Source organism: Clarias gariepinus, chromosome 22 (genome assembly GCF_024256425.1).
Source record: "Clarias gariepinus isolate MV-2021 ecotype Netherlands chromosome 22, CGAR_prim_01v2, whole genome shotgun sequence".
NCBI classification, from domain to species: domain Eukaryota; kingdom Metazoa; phylum Chordata; class Actinopteri; order Siluriformes; family Clariidae; genus Clarias; species Clarias gariepinus.
The window spans coordinates 12,200,164-12,219,079 of NC_071121.1; the positions used below are offsets into that span (position 1 = coordinate 12,200,164).

Consider the following 18,916-nt stretch of genomic DNA (forward strand, 5'->3'; position numbering starts at 1 on the left):
TTTTTTATTTAATCTATTTCATATTTTATTTTTTACTTTATCCTTTACGGTGTTCGAACGCCGGAGTGACGGAAGATTTCATTGGTTGACGTTTGTTGGTCTGGTTGCTAAGAAACGAGCGGCGCTCTGTGTAAATTAAAATGTCGTCGAATTTCTCCGCAAACCAGGTGGCTAATATATTTTAAATAATAATGATATATCCCAGGATGAATGTGGTCATTTTGAGAAGTTTCTTTACTTCCTATTACGAGTTACATTTAACATTATATTTTTAAATAACTTTAATTAATTGTTTGTTTGTTTCTTCAGTATGAAAACGCTTTCAAGTCGAGTAGACTCCAAAACTGGACGGTACCCAAGCGTTACAAAGAGGTAAGTTCACATAATCAGTTAAGATAAATAACTACAAGTAAAGAAAACGTATTATTTTGGATGTCTGAATGTGATAACAATCTCAATATTTTATTTCATTATATTATCCTGTGTAATAACCACACTGATTATCCATTATGACCACCTGCTTCATATTGAGTAGACAGTGTCCCCCATTTCACCACCATAACAGTGATGCACTTGGTATACTGACTCTTTTCTATCACAACAGCATCTACAGTCCTGGGCAAAAGTTTTGAGAATTACATAAATATTGGAAATTGGAAAAGTTGCTGCTTAAGTTTTTATAATAGCAATTTGCATATACTCCAGAATGTTATAAAGAGTGATCAGATGAATTACATAGTCCTTCTTTACCATGAAAATTAACTTAATCCCAAAGAAACCTTTTCACTGCATTTCATTGCTGTCATTAAAGGACCTGCTGAGATCATTTCAGTAATCGTCTTGTTAACTCTGGTGAGAATGTTGACGAGCACAAGGCTAGAGATCATTATGTCAGGCTGATTGGGTTAGAATGGCAGACTTGACATATTAAAAGGAGGGTGATGCTTGAAATCATTGTTCTTCCATTGTTAACCTTGGTGACCTGCAAAGAAACGCGTGCAGCCATCATTGTGTTGCATAAAAATGGCTTCACAGGTAAGGATTTTGTGGCTACTAAGATTGCACCTAAATCAACAATTTATAGGATCATCAAGAACTTCAAGGAAAGAGGTTCAAATCTTGTTAAGAAGGCTTCAGGGCGTCCAAGAAAGTCCAGCAAGCGTCAGGATCGTCTCCTAAAGAGGATTCAGCTGCAGGATCGGAATGCCACCAGTGCAGAGCTCGCTCAGGAATGGCAGCAGCCAGGTTTGAGCGCATCTGCACGCACAGTAAGGCGAAAACTTTTGGAAGATGGCCTGGTGTCAAGAAGGGCAGCAAAGAAGCCACTTCTTTCCAAAAAAAAACAGATTGATCCTTTGCAGAAAGTATGGTGAATGGACTGCTGAGGACTGGGGCAAAGTCATATTCTCCGATGAAGACTCTTTCCGATTGTTTGAGGCATCTGGAAAAAGGCTTGTCTGAAGAAGAAAAGGTGAGGGCTAACATCAGTCCTGTGTCATGCCAACAGTAAAGCATCCTGAGACCATTCATGTGTGGGGTTGCTTCTCATCCAAGAGAATGGGCTCACTCACAATTTTGCCCAAAAACACAGCCATGAATAAAGAATGGTACCAAAACACCCTCCAACAGCAACGTCTTCCAACAATCCAACAACAGTTTGGTGAAGAACAATGCATTTTCCAGCACGATGAAGCACCGTGCCATAAGGCCAAAGTAATAACTAAGTGGCTCGGGGACAAAAACGTTGAAATTTTGGGTCCATGGCCTGGAAACTCCCCAGATCTTAATCCCATTGAGAACTTGTGGTCAATCCCAAAAAGGCTGGTGGACAAAGAAAAACCCACTAATTCTGACAAACTCCAAGAAGTGATTATGAAAGAATGGAATGCTATCAGTCAGGATTTGGCCCAGAAGTTGATTAAGAGCATGCCCAGTCGAATTGCAGAGGTCCTGAAAAAGAAGGGCCAACACTGCAAATACTAACTCTTTGCATAAATGTCATGTAATTGTCGATAAAAGCCTTTAAAACGTATGAAGTGCTTATAATTATATTTCAGTACATCACAGAAACAACTGAAACAATGATCTAAAAGCAGTTTAGCAGCAAACTTTTTGAAAACTAATATTTGTGTCATTTTCAAAACTTGTGACTGTACTGTACACTAGCGCATGGGCCACCCTTCACTCCCCATGTGCATCAGTGAGCCTTTGCCACTCATTATACTGTCACCAGTTCACCATTTTTTCTTTCTTGGATTACTTTTGTTAGGTCCTGACCACTGCAGACCAGGAACATTACGCAAGAGCTGCAATTTTGGAGTTCCTCTGACACACACTCCTTTGTCACAATTTGGCCCTTGCCAAAGTCACTTAAATCCTTATGCTTGCCCAATATTCATATTTCCAACATAATGACTACAGGAAAAACAATGTTCACTTGCTGCCCAATATATCGCACCCACTTCAACTGCCATTGTAACAAGATATTGAAAATGTAGCTACTGTGATAAGGGCCAAATTGTAATAACTGGCCAACTTGTTCAAGCAACCCCAAAGCTGCAGCTCTTGTGAGATGTCCCCAGGCTGCAGGGGTCAGGACATACCAAAAGTGGTCCAAGGAAGAAAAACCGGTGAACTGGCGACAGGGTCATGACAGCCAAGGCTTACTGATGCAGATGTGGAGTGAAGGCTGGCTGTGTAGTCCGATCCAATAATACAGCTACTGTAGCTCAAATTGAGGAAATGGTTAATGCTGGTTCCAATACAAGGGTGTCAGAACACATAGGTCATTACTGTTTTTGTGGCAATAGGGGGACCTACTTAATATTAAGTGGGTGGCTGATCAATGACGTGTTTTTGTTCTAGAAACCGTCACCAGTAGAGGGCCACACTGTGTTCATAGCCACAGACAGAGGACACCTGCTTCCTGGGGTGAAGGTTTGAGATAAATAATGCGAAATACACATTTATAATGTAAAGTAAACACACTGCATAGGCTAGAGGAAAACACATTTAGTCCTTGACAGTTTTTTGATTTCTCTGGTTTAAGATGCTAGTTATTTATTAGTCTTATTCTAATTCAAATTGTGCTGAAATCAGACCTTCCACTGCTAGAACTGATGACTAGGAGTTTAATGGCACAGCAGATTGTCCTGCAGCCCCGTAGATCTAGAGTTTAGTCATGAACTCGGGTCACTGTGTCCATGTAGGGTTTCCATCTAGACTCTCCCATTTTCCCCTTCCATCTCAGGTGTATGTCCTTCTCATTCCATGTATTTCAGAGGTAGGCTCTGGATCTCCTATGGTCCTGACCAGGATAAAGCAGGTCCTGGAAATCATTCATTAATGAATAGGATCACACTTTATATATTTGTTGTTATTGTAAATCATTTGGTTAAACATTTCGCTGTAACATAGTCTAATTTCTATTCAACATATTTCTGTCAGCGTGGAAGTTCCTGGACCTCATTCCAGGGCACCTGGGACTTACCAAAGCATATCCCTCCAGTTCAAATTAACCCTACAGCACGCTCACAGGGGGGTCAGGAGCGCCTCAGAGCATGGGGGCAGACCCAGCGCCTGGTTCCATCAGCCAATGGCAAAGTAAAGGAATCCAATGAAAACAGCAGGACACCACAGTTAGAGGTTTGTGCCAATCCATTTGTACTGTTGTTGCTGGTGTAAATTTAAACATTCATTTAAATAATCACTAAATTGTTTCAGGGCACTTGTACCCATCATCAGCATGAGGAAATTTCTGTGACTGCTGCTGCTCCTGGTGAACCTGAATTGGAAAGGACCATATCACAAGCCAGTCAAGATCAATCTAGACCAGCAACTCAGCAAAGCCAAGTTCAGTCTAGACCAGCAACTCAGCAAAGCCCAGTTCAGTCTAGACCTGCAACTCAGCAAAGCCAAGTTCAGTCTAGACCAGCAACTCAGCAAAGCCCAGTTCAGTCTAGACCTGCAACTCAGCAAAGCCAAGTTCAGTCTAGACCTGAAACTCAGCAAAGCCAAGTTCAGTCTAGACCTGAAACTCAGCAAAGCCAAGTTCAGTCTAGACCTGAAACTCAGCAAAGCCAAGTTCAGTCTAGACCAGCAACTCAGCAAAGCCAAGTTCAGTCTAGACCAGCAACTCAGCAAAGCCAAGTTTGATCTAGAACAACTCAGTAAAGCCATGCTGAGTGTTAACCAGCTTCAACACAAAGCCAGACCAAGTCCTGAATACTGGCACAGGCCAGCCAAGCTTAGTCCAAACTAGCAATCAAGACTAGTAGAGCAGCCACTGTTACTACAAAGCAGTGTAATGATTGTATGATGACTTTAAAGAAAATCCAGATTTCCACTTAAAAAACTAGAATACATATTAAGTCTGTAAAATAGTGGTTGTCTTTTGATTTATCATGAAGTTGAAAAATTAAAATTATTGATGCATATCTGATTTTGTATATATCGAGAGGCAAAATATGCATATGGTGACATGCAGGAACATCTCAATAAATTTGAATATAACCAAAAAGTTGATTTATTTCAGGAATTCAATTTAAAAAGTGAAACTCTCTGTCCCTGGAGAAGATCCACTACTCAATCCATTATTCAGACTTAAAATTCCAACTGGTGTGGGGGCCCTTCCTTCGCTTTTTTCATATACATTTATAGTTTGATTCCCTTTTTATTTAATCGTTTGTTTGTTTTCTTTTCCCTTTTTGTTGTTGTTGTATGCAAAACTAAAAAACTTTCAGCTCCAGGTTCTTTTTTCGTTTCTCTCCTTTTTTTGTTATGCCTGGCGTCTAGCCTTTCCTTATACTTGTAAAGCTGGCTTGGGGCTAGGGAGGGGTGGGGTGGGTGCTATAGGGATTTATAAGGAGGTTTTAAAATTCTGTATTGAAACATTACATGTCTACCCTGTAATATCCCTGTTTTAAAATCAATAAAAATATTGTTTAAAAAAAAAAAGTGAAACTCATATTATATAAATTCATTACACAGTGTTTATTATAAGTGTTTATTTGTTTTCATTTTTGGTGATTATGGCTTGCAGCTAATGAAAACCCAAATTCATACCTCAGAAACTTAAAATATAATTTAAGACCAATAAAAAGAAAAAGATTAACACAGAAAGGTATGAAAAGTATGAACATGTACAGCATTCAATAATTTGTCGGGGCTCCTTTTGCATGAATTACTGCAGCAATGTGGCGTGATATTAAGGCGATCAGTCTGTGGCACTGCTGAGGTGTTATAGAAGCCCAGGTTGCTCTGATAGCGGCCTTCAGCTCTTCTGCATTGTTGGTTCTGGCGTCTCGCATCTTTCCCTGCTTAATACCCAATAAATTCTCTATGGGGTTTAGATCGGACGAGTTTGCTGGCCCATCATGCAAAGGGATACCATGCTCCTTAAACCAGATATTAGTACTTTTGGCAATGTGGGCCCAAGTCCTGCTAAAATCAGCATCTGAATAAACCTGGTCAGCAGAGGGAAGCATGGAGTGCCCTAAAACTTCCTGGTAGAGGGCTGCGTAAGAGTAACTTGGCACAAGGAATGCACCGGTTGTAGCCCATGTCCTGGATATACAGTGGTGTGAAAAACTATTTGCCCCCTTCCTGATTTCTTATTCTTTAGCATGTTTGTCACACAAAATGTTTCTGATCATCAAACACATTTAACTATTAGTCAAAGATAACACAAGTAAACAAAAAATGTTTTTAAATGATGGTTTTTATTATTTAGGGTAAAAAAAAATCCAAACCTACATGGCCCTGTGTGAAAAAGTAATTGCCCCCTGAACCTAATAACTGGTTGGGCCACCCTTAGCAGCAATAACTGCAATCAAACGTTTGCGATAACTTGCAACGAGTCTTTTACAGCGCTCTGGAGGAATTTTGGCCCACTCATCTTTGCAGAATTGTTGTAATTCAGCTTTATTTGAGGGTTTTCTAGCATGAACTGCCTTTTTAAGGTCATGCCACAACATCTCAATAGGATTCAGGTCAGGACTTTGACTAGGCCACTCCAAAGTCTTCATTTTGTTTTTCTTCAGCCATTCAGAGGTGGATTTGCTGGTGTGTTTGGGGTCATTGTCCTGCTGCAGCACCCAAGATCGCTTCAGCTTGAGTTGACGAACAGATGGCCGGACATTCTCCTTCAGGATTTTTTGGTAGACAGTAGAATTCATGGTTCCATCTATCACAGCAAGCCTTCCAGGTCCTGAAGCAGCAAAACAACCCCAGACCATCACACTACCACCACCATATTTTACTGTTGGTATGATGTTCTTTTTCTGAAATGCTGTGTTACTTTTACGCCAGATGTAACGGGACACGCACCTTCCAAAAAGTTTAACTTTTGTCACGTCGGTCCACAAGGTATTTTCCCAAAAGTCTTGCCAATCATTGAGATGTTTTTTAGCAAAATTGAGACGAGCCTTAATGTTCCTTTTGCTTAAAAGTGGTTTGCGCCTTGGAAATCTGCCATGCAGGCCGTTTTTGCCCAGTCTCTTTCTTATGGTGGAGTCGTGAACATTGTCCTTAATTGAGGCAAGTGAGGCCTGCAGTTCTTTAGATGTTGTTTAGAGGCCAGCCACTCCTGGGAAGGTTCACCACTGTTCCATGTTTTTTCCATTTGTGGATAATGGCTCTCACTGTGGTTCGCTGGAATCCCAAAGCTTTAGAAATGGCTTTATAACCTTTACCAGACTAATAGATCTCAATTACTTTTGTTCTCATTTGTTCCTGATTTTCTTTGGATCTTGGCATGATGTCTAGCTTTTGAGGTGCTTTTGGTCTACTTCTCTGTGTCAGGTAGCTCCTATTTAAGTGATTTCTTGATTGAAACAGGTGTGGCAGTAATCAGGCCTGGGGGTGACTACAGAAATTGAACTCAGGTGTGATAAACCACAGTTATTTTTTAACAAGGGGGGCAATCACTTTTTCACACAGGGCCATGTAGATTTGGAGTTTTTTTTCTCCCTTAATAACGTAAACCTTCATTTAAAAACTGAATTTTGTGTTCAATTATGTTATCTTTGACTAATAGTTAACGGTTTTTGATGAGCAGAAACATTTAAGTGTGACAAATATGCAAAAGAATAAGAAATCAGGAAGGGGGCAAATAGTTTTTAACACCACTGTATCTATGGATGGTGGCTCTTGAAGCCCTGACTCCCGCTGCAGTCCACTCCTTGTGAATCTCCCCCAAATACTCATTTCACAATCCTCTCAAGGCACATTTTTTCCCTTTAAACTTGGGATAACGTTTAACTTTCCCTTAATGTGCTTGGATACAGCACTCTGTGAACAGCTAGCCTACTTAACCAGACTGAGAGACCTTTTAAAGCCTCAAGAAACCTTTGCAGGAGTTTTGAGTTAATTAGCTGATTAGAGTGTTTCACCATGAGTCTCCAATATTGAACTTTTTCACAATATCAAATTTCTGAGATTATGGGTCTTCATTAGCTAAATTTGGGGTTTTAATTAGCTGTAAACCATAATCATAAAAAAAAAACACTTAGACCAGTCAGTGTGTAATAAATATAAAATGACTTTCACTTTAAATTAAATTACTGAAATAAATTTTTAGATGATATTCTGATTTAATGAGATGCACCTGTATACATACTCCGGTCTTTAATATAAGCATCCTGCATGCTTTTTGTGATGAAGAAGTGAGCAGTTGGGTGAGAAGTGAACAGGATCAGAAAACCATCACAAGATCTGCAACAAACAGATGTGATATCCAACTGTTGAGAAATAGTTACCATAAATCATAAATGGAAGTAACAAGCAAACATAAAAAGTAAGGTGAAAAAAAATGTAAATAAATTTGAGACATAAAACCAAAACAAATTGGATGTTTAACGTTCGACATTGTCATAAAAATAGCAAGTATTCCATTTAATCTGCCAACGTAATTTATTTAGCTATATAATTTATATGATGAATGGAAATGTATTACATAAAGCATTAGCACACCTGTAATCCTTCAGGAACAGAACATCAACTAATGTCACTAGTCATCGGTAAATCGCTGTAATGCCCAGAAGCAAATGATGTAATGCTACCAGCAGCTATAATAATCCATGGGAATGTGGAGATGTCACCAGTAGCAGTACTCAAGGGTCCTTGTCAAAGCTTCAAACCAGCAGTCTGCTGATTATAGTACAATCAAGATCATACTTTAAATTATTACAATGTGCAGCGTCTCTATCCTCGAGCTGCACTGATATATACTGAGATTAAATCTTTAGGAGCTGTGACAAGTGAAATGCTTCTGGACATTTTGATACTCTATTATTAAGGTTCCTTTTGTGAAATTGCCTACAGAATAGAACAGATTGCTCTAGATGATATGGACTCGTACAGATATGTGATTTAATAATAATAAAAAAAAAGTCACAACTTTAAAGAACTGGGAAATTTGTTGTGAGACCATGATGCTCTTAGTTATTATACTGTATACTGCAATATCTATTACTAAACATCTCGTACAAAACTACTGTATTAAATAAATATATTAGTGTCTTGCAAATATGGTATAAAGAAAGAGGTTTTTGGGACACATGCTAATAAGGTAAGATGTGTGTACCTATTCATACACATAAAGATAAAGAGACTATAGGTAATTCTGTTTAAGTCACTTAATAGACTGTGCTGATAAATAAATTAATATTAGGTTCATCACAGGTATATCTAATTTCCTATACTGTAAAGTTAAAGTACCTAATTGCCTGTACTTTAATAATAAAAAAAAAAAATAGGTATGTTAACTCATTGTTTAAGGTCTATATGCAGGTCTTTCTTACATTACTTTATACAAAGATCAGCTACAATGCTCACAGGTGAACTGAATAACATTGGTTATTAATGATATACCTGTAAACTGGTGACAGGGTCATGGCCATCCAAGGCTTATTTATGCATGTGTGGAGCAAAGTCTAGCCTGTCTTGTCTGATCCCACAGAAAAGCATGAATAGCTGAAAAAAAAAAAATGGTGGCCAAGATAGAAATGTATCAGAACACCCACTGAATCACAGCCTGCCATGTATGGGGCTTAGCAGGCTAAGATTACCCAGCAGGCAAAGATTACCCAGATCTAATTCCGAACAACAATCCATGGAATGCACCAGACAAATAAGCCTAATCCATGGAGTGCCCATAAAAACCCACAGTGCCCAAAGGATCTGTCGGTAACATCATGGTGCCAGACTACACAGCGCACCCAGAGGTCTTGGGAAATCATACCCTGAGGGGCCAGGTAGGTGAACCTACACAATGCTGGGCTTAATGTTTTGGGTTTTAATTTTATCGCTGTTCGGTGTATTTAAGTAAAAGACTGGTAGCTTCAAATTGAGGAGGGGGTGGAGCATGGAGAGAGAGAGGGAGAGGGAGATCATTACCAACATAGTTGGAATAGAGTACATTCAAATAATCACTTTTCTGATATTGCCAGATACAATTATTAAAAAAAAAACTTAAAATGTGCTATATACATTACCCTCTGTGAGAAGACAGCACATCTAAAACACCGACCATTTCACAGCAGTGTTAAGGTTCACAACAGAAATAGATTACACAGTTTAATATTTGAAAATCCATCCTCATTAGTGTGTTTAGTACCAGGGAGAATTTTTTTAAAAATTAGAAATGTGTCATTTTTGCACATGGCAAATTTCTGCTATTGCAACGATAATTAATTAAATGCGGCAAGACTTTCCTTGAGACCCGCAATTAAATAGTGTACCAAACTATAACTCTATCACTTTAACAAATCTATTATAAAATATCTAACTCACTATTATATGTTATAATGCTAAAATAAATACATAAAAAAGCTGAAATGGTTGATTTGTCAGCTATTTAGCTTATACTTATGATTGTCTAACCAAAAAGTCATTTGACAAAAAATGGATATTCCTGATTATACTTGAACATAAGTTGTTTTTTTTTTGACCCCCTAAGAAAAGTACTTTTAGATTAATTTAAAACTAAAAATGTAAAAACACAAACCTGTGCAAACACAATGAGCGGCACACTTCCATAGCAAGACCAAAAATAGAACACAGTGATAAGAGTCTGCTCAAGCACAAGCTCACAAAGCTGCATGGTGATGAGAAATAAGAGCAGCCGGTATTGAAAGCATTAAGTAGCCTACTACTCTGATACACAAGAGTGCATTAATATACTTGTCTTTGAGATTAAGAACATATGTAACCAAAAACTGATTTTAGAGTGAGAAAAGGCACAAAGAGACATGACCCACAGGCTGGCTGGATAAGCACACAGGACTAGCTCTGGTGCAAATGTCTCTACAGCACAATTACATGTGAGCACATCATTTTCATTAATGCTTAGCTCAGATCACACTCGAATGAGTTCCGTGGCAAGGAGATCGTCAGGAAAAGGGACAGCAGAGGTCTGTGCAAATGACACCATGCCAGTGTAGACATTCAGTGCAATAACTGCAACTTACCTGCAAGCTCACCTCAGTGCAAAACTTAATGATATTAAAGAGGAAACAAAGCAAACTGGCACAGTACAAAATTCATTGGTCATGCCAACTGCTTTATGGACTATGTCAATGTCATCAAATAATTCACTGTTTCATGGCAGCTTTCTGACCAACGTCTAAACTCCTGTTGGTTACTTTTAGGTGACCCTCCTCTAATTTGACAGATTGAGTGGACTGCTTTTCCAGTGTTCCCTTGTCTCTGTCTCTGTTGTTGGGTCTCGCAGCAGGATAAGAAGCATTTTTTGGGAGTGCAGGCTTTTTAGGAGGAGGTTGAGGATCCTCCCCAATGTTGACGCTCAGATTGGTGTACAGTGGCTCTAAAGCTTTGGACAGGAGCTCATAAGTGAGCGAGTTGAGTCCGTCTGATCTCCAGTTTAATCTGGTGTGCTTCAACAAGTCAAACCTGTGAGCAAATCAGAGAAAAGGGATAAATAAATAAGATACATGAGACTGGCTAAAACGTTTCCATGTAGAGGTGTGTGCAGGAATCCTGATCAATCATGTCCACTCCATCCCATGCAGTTCTTATTTTTGGTGCCATCTAAATGAATTCTGTTTCCAAAAATATAAAGAACCACCACAATACTTACCAAGATACTAAACCAGTTACTAAGAATGAATGAATAAATGCTGCTAACACATTAAACAGTGCTATGTAAGCACCCAATTTGTGCCCTTGCCTCCCATGAGCTTCATGCAGTGCCTTGCAAATGTGCAGTATGCACTTTATAAGTTTCCTTTATTTTATCCCTGACCTATCTGATGTGTTCCTTGGGCTTCATGATACTGTTTGTTCACTAATTTCTCTAAAAAACCTTTGAGAGCTTCGCAGAACAGCTGTATTTGTACTGAGATTAAATTACACACAGGTGGACTCTATTCACTAATGCATGCCACACTGCCACAGATCTTTCTTTTTAAAGAATAAAAAAAATTTTTTTTTTTAGCATTTTCCTTCCACTTCACAAGTGTCACTTTGTGTTGGTCTAGCACATAAAATCCCCCCCAAAAAACACATTTTATCTGCTCCAGGCAAGGGGTCTCCAAAGCAGACTATCCTGTAGGTCCGCACATACAGTACAAGCTTGGCACAGGTTTTTTAGCCAGATGCCATTCTGTAGGCAACTCTTATTGTACCCGAGCTTGGGACGGGCACTGCATCCAGTCACTGGGGTTTGGGCACTGGGTGGGAATTGAACCTGGGCCTTCTGCATGGTAGGCATGACACCTACCACTGAGCCACCAGTGGCCACATTTATGTTTTTGGTTGTAACCCACTCAAATGAAAGTCAACACCAACCACTCCCACACAGGATCCTAGTCCATATGCACACCTCTAGTTGAAAGGCATTATTACCTTCTGGGGTTCTGCTCATTCCCCCTGTCCCCCTTATGCTTAATCATCTTATAATGGCCGACAGCCACAGGAGGGCGCACTATCTTCATCCCAGATAGACGGACTCTGAGGAAACAGACCGTACATAAGAAGTAGAAACGTAATAATGCAGAAGCAACAGGAGAGTCGACGCATGCTGTAAAATGAATGTTGTACTAAAAATAAATAGAGAAATGAATAAGGTTCTTATCTGTGGAGAAAACTGTAGGCTACAACAACAGTAAAGGGAATGTCAAAACTTACAACGGTCAGAGCTACGAAATAATGCTTGCTGTTTTTATCCCCTTCATTGGAAAAGGTGCGATTTTGTGAGAAATGTTACTCATTTCAAATGATTAGCTGTAAAAACGAGATGTAACTTACTTCAGATTCCTCATTTCTGAATCCCGCCGGAGTCATCTGTCGCATTAAAACTGGCAAAATAGAATCCAAAATCTCTAAAACCCACCTTTTCCAATATTATGGCCAGGAATATAAATCCATACACTAGCAGGCTTAACACTACCAAGGCCAGAGAGCAGATACATTTACACTCACTGACCACTTTATTAGGAACACCTTTACCCCAGCTTATTCCTGCACATTCACAATGGGAGGCTGGCAGGAATTACAGTACGTGATCCAATCATGTCAACATGCAACCAAATACAATGCTTCCGACACTAGGCTAAATCAAGGCTGTTCTGAAAGCAAAGTCAGGTTTAAACCTAATACTAGTATGGTGTTCCTAATTAAGTGAAGAATAGACATGGAAGAGGAAGCAAAACAGTTTCCTGAGACTAAGACTATTCCTTTTTTTTTCAACACACTCCATTCTACATATTCCAAGGAATGGAGGATTTAAAAAAAAAAAAGTAGGAAGAAGCAAAAGTTGAACCTTGAAACTTGCTCGTCATACATGTGTGTACTTACTGACCCTTCCAGTGGCTATGCAGGAGTGATCATGGAGAAGTGAAGAGATGCAGTGGTAAAGGGCATGGTGATGAGAGGGTCAGTGAGAGCGGAATGTTGAAAGAGATGTAAAAGACAGACAAAACATGCAGCACTTTCACAGTTTTTTTTTTCCACATGATGCGTTTCTCATATGGTTGTTGTGTGCATGTTCAAGAGGCTTGGTCCTCACCGTGCAGCAATGTCATCATCCTCTCCTCCCCAGCCCCAGTACTGATTTGGGAAGCCATTCATCTTGAGATACTGGTCTGGAGTGATCGCAGAGACTCCACCAAAATATTGAGGGTATGGAAGTCTACAGGGGGGGACAAGGTTGTTTAAAACATTCGCTTTTTTGTGTTGATGTCATACAGCAAGGCTTCTACAGTAAATGGCGCTACCTGTATCTGAACTTGTCCATAGCCACAGAGAGGTGCGTGGGGTACTGTGGGTGGCAAGTGTAGATGTTGTGGTCATTTTCTGGAAGCAGGTCCACATCATGGAGGAAGATACAACCCCAATCCTCCTCCTTCAGAGCTTCCCGAACACCCACGTTCAGTAGTTTTGCGCGGTTAAATGTTGAGTTTCCTGACTGGCAACAAAGAAGCACAAAAGAAAAAGATGCTTTGAGAATCTGATAGCAAGGTTAACTAAAATAACAGTTATCGAACGTTTACTGAGGGTTACAGTACATTGAGCAAAGACATAAATTCATCACATAGTCATAGTGAATGTGTGTGTAATAAAGAAACCTGGTGTACAATGTAGATGCCATAGTGTATCTGCTGTCTCTGCAGGAAGGGGTGCAGATGGTAGAGGAGTGCTCGCAGGTGGCTCTGCCGGTTCCGGTAGGGGACCACGATAGCAGTGTGGTGCCTAGGTTCACAGTCTGGAGGACGGTAATGGCCTCCTGGTGTCACCAGAGGGTTCTTCTCTTTTATTTCCTCCAGGGATAAGGGGGAGGACAGGTGCACCGACACAGGACCCACTAACACAAAGCAAAAGGACAAAGTAAAAAAAAAACATGTGTGACTGGTTTTCTCATTATTCCATGACAAATGTTGAATTTGTATCTGATAACTGTTCATTGAAACGGCCCAGAGGAGTGTAGATGTAAGTGAAGGATCTCATCATTATAGCTGAAAAAAACAAACAAAAAAAAACATATCTTGGATACGTTGAATCATATAAACCTCTGCTATGACAGTTCTGGAATTAGATTCTTTGGACAGATCATGGCAAGATTAACTTTTTACAGAGTAACTAGTAGAGTATGGAGAAGGTAAATAAGGGCTCATGTTGCAAAGGATACCACATCAGATGTCAAACTGCAATGTTATTGCATGAGCATATGTGACACGTCACATCAGGTATCAGGTAGCTCCATTTTAATACCAAGTTTATTAAGGTATCATGCCCGTTTTTTATGAGATATGGCCAGTGCCATATGTGAGGCCAGTGTGAGTTTGTTTTCAAGAGACCCTCGGACAAAAGTTCAAAATTCTAAACCCTTAAAAGATCAGTTGTATAGTAAGATAAATGTAAGTTGCTCTGGAAAAAGATGTCTGATTATTGCCATAAGTAAAAAAAGGAAGACGGAACCCGCACCCTCAATTTGACACCAGGAGTTCAGTGCTACCCCTAAAAATAACTTCAACAATGTGGTTTTATAGTGGGGAAAAAATGTTTCCTTACGTTCACGAGTTCTAGAAATCAGGCGTTGACTGCAAATGATTTGCATCAGTGTATTGAAAAAAAAATCCTTACATTTCTAGTTAATTAGTTAGTAAGTTAGTTACTATTAAAAAATACATTGATTTCCCTTCCAGATGTTTATTGTAATAGAAAAAATAAACCACTGATGAAAAAACCTGTTCATTCAGTAAATTCAGGTCATCAGCTGACCCCAGTCATTGGTCACATAGTTTTAATGAATGTAGACCTGACCAACAGAAGCAACCACGAATCATTACTCTGTCCTCACAGGCTTGTATGGTAGGCACTAGGCATGATGGGTGCATCACCTCTTTTCTTACCTTTTCTGACCACTCTGGAATAGACCGCAGAGAACATCTGCACTCATCAGACCACATGACCTTTTTCTAATACTCCATAGTCCATTCTTAATGCTCCCTAGCAAATTAAAAGCTTTTTTTCGATTAACTGATAAATGATTTTCTTAAACGTACACAGCTGTTTAGTCCCAATCCTTTGAGTTCTCCTTGCATTTTTCATGTGGAAATGTTCTCTTATTTTCACTGTTAAACATACCTGTGGGTTCTACTTTGATTTTAATAAATGTTAAATTAAAAAAATAATTTTATTTAAAAAATGACTGCAAACCTGAAACCTTCTGAACTTTATTAATGAGGGACTCACCAAGCAGTGGTGATGGTAGCAAGCAGCCCCTGAGCTGCTGCTCAGGTCTGCTGGGGTGAGGGGGCAGCAGGGCACCGAGCTGGCTGAGGTTGGTGTAGACGTCATGCGGCCGAGAGTAGTCAAATTCAGGTTCCGAGGAGTGCACCAGCACAGAGACAAGGCCACGGAAGCCTCCCAAGGAGAAATAGAGTACAAATGCAAACTGGAAGCCTATCAGCAGAGCTAGAGTACAGGGAGAGTCCAGGGCTCGGCCACAGCACAGCATCACGGCACTAAGCAAAGACAAGGAGTGCAAAGGAAAAAAAGAACGGTATCAAGGTAGAAGGAGGAACATTGGCAGAGGAAGGTCAGTCATTATGACCATCATGATCACTAGAAAAGGTGAGGTAAAGGACATGTTAAAGAGAAAACGGAAGAAGTAAGGAAAAAAGAGCAGGAAGATAAAAGTTAGAGAGAAAGGCTAATGCTCATGCTGGTGAAGTATCTATTGCTAAGATTAACTGACAGCCCTGGATTATTGTTAATTTGCCACTGTTTAATGACAGTGAAATAACACTGATAAATTCAGGAAGACATTAAAATCTCAAGACTGCTATGTATATGCTGTATGCATATGAAGAAAATTATAGGGTGAGTCAAAAATGATCTGCACTCTGGATATAAAATTTATTTTAATTAACTTTTAAAAAAGACATCATTTTTCGACATAATCTCCCTGCTTTTCAATACACTTTGTCCATCTGTTAACAAGCTTTCATATTCCCTTATTAAGAATTTTTTTTTATTTTATTTTATTTTTTTATGCTGAGCTGCTAGCCACGAATCTTCGGCATCTTAGGCCTGCTTTTAGGGGAACAAACAGGTGAAAGTCCGATGGAGCAGCATTATAGGTCAGCACTATAGGGAAAATGCTTTAACACCTTAAAATAAAGTTTTTGCAGAGTGTTGACAGTGTGGGCAGAAGTGTGCATACGTGTATTGTCCTGAAATATCATAACGCTCTTAGAGTATCTGTCCAAATTTTGTTCATGCTCTTCTGTAAGTTGTTTCGACACCAGATACACCCTCAGACCACAAAAAAATGAATCACTGCATGCTACTCTTCTTTGATGCAAATCACAAGTAGGCCATCCATTTTTGCTCTCACCACAGTTACAAATGAACTCATGTAACACGTTCACACCTGCACAGCAGTGACTGGGGAAACAGTGAACGCACTTGAATGGAAAACACTGAGAAGACCAACAGAAGTTAGAATATAATCAGATGGAGGATACTTTCGACTCATAATCCTTTACTCTCATATAATTAAACTTTTGGATGGAGTCATTAAAGGTTTATGCATGAATTCCTCAAGCGAAGGTGTTTAAATTAAACTTTGAAATAGTTTAATTTAAATTCATTGAAAAAAAATTAATCATTATTTTATCAGAGATAGGGGTATTTTTAACGTACTGTGTTGGTCTGATTGCAAACAGATGCAGTAAATAAATAAATAAATAAATAAATATACCTTAAAGCAAGTGCAAGATTGGAAGAAAAGGAACAGATTTGGAAAGATATTTGTCCATGTTCATCTCACTCTTAGACATTTTTTATAGAGCGGTTTTAAATAATACACTAGAGCTCTTTTTTAAAGCAAAAAAAAAAAAAAGCTTATCTAACTGTAAAATAATATGAATGAGATTGAGGAATGTAAAGAATGACACTGTACCTGTGCTCTCAGCCACACTAGACAGAGAGCTCAGCCTCGTCCTCCTCTGGCACACAACCAAACATTGTACACCCTGCACAACCTGTAATAATAATAATATTAATATTAATAATAATAATAATAATAATAATGATGATGATGGAGGAAAAAAAAACTAACAGTAAAACAGTACTAAATCTTTAGCTGAAAAATAAAGACATGTTAATGTTTAATGAAAATGTTTTCTTTCTTTCTTTTTTATGAACTCGCCTGTTTATGCGCCGCTTCTCAAATCCAGCCCGAGGTTCCCGTGACGGCCCTCATCCGAGGCCAGATCATCAAAAGCTGTGATTTTAGCGGTTGTCGGTGATCATGCCGACAGCAGAACCGAGCCGTACGCAAACACACGTCGGTCCGCACATGCTCGCGGGTGAAAGTGCGGCTGCTCAGGCGTCCGTGCGCGGCGCGCGGAGAGAGAGCTGCGCGCTGACCGCCATGTTGATGAAGCAGCGCAGTGACGCGCCTTCATTCATCGAGCGAGAAGCAACAGCGCAGCAAAGCTCAGCCAGTGCGCCACATGTCCGGCACAGCGGCGATACAGGACGAGGGCGATTCTTAGCTACTTCAAACGCGTGTCTTCCCGCATGCATGCGTCGTTAATTGCACGGTATAGCTCCACTGTTGGGCCTGATGCATGCGCGCGTGTACACATTTCCCACGCGCACATCTGGATTGATCAAAAATAACCTTGATGTGGAAACGTCACGAGTAGTCTCCACTATGCGCCTGCAGCAGGTGTGTATGCAAACATGCGCGCGGACTTGAGCGACTCCAGTGGTGAAGTAGGAAACTCGCATTTATTCATCGTCATCTATATGACTTTAATCTGAATGCAGGGTCCCAGGGTTGCTGGGCCCCGGAGCCTCTCACAGGAGACACTGTACACCCTGGACAGAGGGAGGGAATCGATCGCAGGGCACACACACACACACACACACACACACACACACATACACACTCAATGGGAAGGCCAATTAGCTTAATCTGGGTGTTTTGGGATTGTGGGAGGGAACCCACCAGGCATTGGGAGAACATGTAAGCTCCATGCGCACCGACAGAGAGGAGGGAATCGAACCAGGACCCTGGTGGTGCGAGGTGACAGTGCTAACCACTACGCCACCCTGACACCCTCACATTCACTACTTTATAAAACAAAAAGATATAAATATATATGTTCTAATAGTTATTACTTTTTTCTTTGTGTGTGTGCATGTGTGTGGGAGGATGGCTTGGCTGGCAGATGAGGGACTGACAAAGAGAAGGAAAAAATGGTACCACTGGAAGACCTAAATATGTCAAAACCCATTATCATAATACTATGCAGTGTATACTGTGTAATATGTTGGTCCTTCTTCTTTGCAGCATCTGAGCTGCTCTTTAGGGTGAATGTTGAGCTTTTTGATTGAATCTTGGCTGTGTGAATAAAGCAGCATGACAGAGCATCTGCTCTGCATTTTTCCTTGCTGAAGACGTACGGTATGTACTGTAGTAAATATATAATATTAACACTACTATAATTTCTGCAGGTTATTGTTTTTGTCAAGGTGGTGTGTCATTCTTAGCAGTGCAGTTGCTTTTGTAGTGTCATTATTTCTTGACAAATTGCACACACCTACCTTCTTGTTCCACCTTGTACTGTAGGTGTACATTTAGAGACTTAGCAGTTTATCTTTTCTATAAAAAAATCCTAATAATGGATGACCCTCGTCCCAAAATAATACCTCGTAATTTGAGCCTTTCTTTCTGGCCTACAGTCATCAGCTGAATATTACACAGTATGTTTACCTGATAAAATATAGCTAGACAGTATCTAGAAATATGCAGTGCTTTATACACACACACGCGCGCGCGCGCGCACGCGCACATATAAAGCTTTATTTTTTCAAACTGATATGTGTGTGTGTACATGTACATATATTCTTTTTTCTCTGTATTTTCTATTGTTTATGT

The 18,916-nt window shown here is 39.8% G+C and overlaps 2 protein-coding genes across 3 annotated transcripts; one reads left to right on the top strand and one right to left on the bottom strand.

The window, feature by feature from the left end:
- The first annotated feature begins 109 nt into the window (after positions 1–109).
- cfap126 (cilia and flagella associated protein 126) lies at positions 110–4,813 on the top strand. Its single transcript, XM_053483109.1, has 5 exons — positions 110–167; positions 310–372; positions 2,866–2,937; positions 3,448–3,645; positions 3,724–4,813. Exons 1-5 carry the CDS (start codon positions 141–143, stop codon positions 4,153–4,155), a joined length of 792 nt encoding a protein of 263 aa, XP_053339084.1. The 5' UTR covers positions 110–140; the 3' UTR covers positions 4,156–4,813.
- Positions 4,814–7,572: 2,759 nt separating this feature from the next.
- On the bottom strand, positions 7,573–17,679 carry b4galt3 (UDP-Gal:betaGlcNAc beta 1,4- galactosyltransferase, polypeptide 3). 2 transcript variants are annotated; one of them, XM_053482240.1, is made up of 8 exons: positions 17,177–17,679; positions 16,928–17,009; positions 15,214–15,485; positions 13,596–13,822; positions 13,236–13,426; positions 13,028–13,150; positions 11,866–11,970; positions 7,573–10,911 (listed from the first exon to the last, which is right to left on the bottom strand). In XM_053482240.1, exons 3-8 carry the CDS (start codon positions 15,476–15,478, stop codon positions 10,593–10,595), a joined length of 1,230 nt encoding a protein of 409 aa, XP_053338215.1. In that variant the 5' UTR covers positions 15,479–15,485; positions 16,928–17,009; positions 17,177–17,679; the 3' UTR covers positions 7,573–10,592. The 2 variants fall into 2 exon arrangements, with proteins under 2 accessions (XP_053338215.1, XP_053338214.1); XM_053482239.1 differs by having other exon boundaries at positions 13,587–13,822.
- Positions 17,680–18,916: the final 1,237 nt, after the last annotated feature.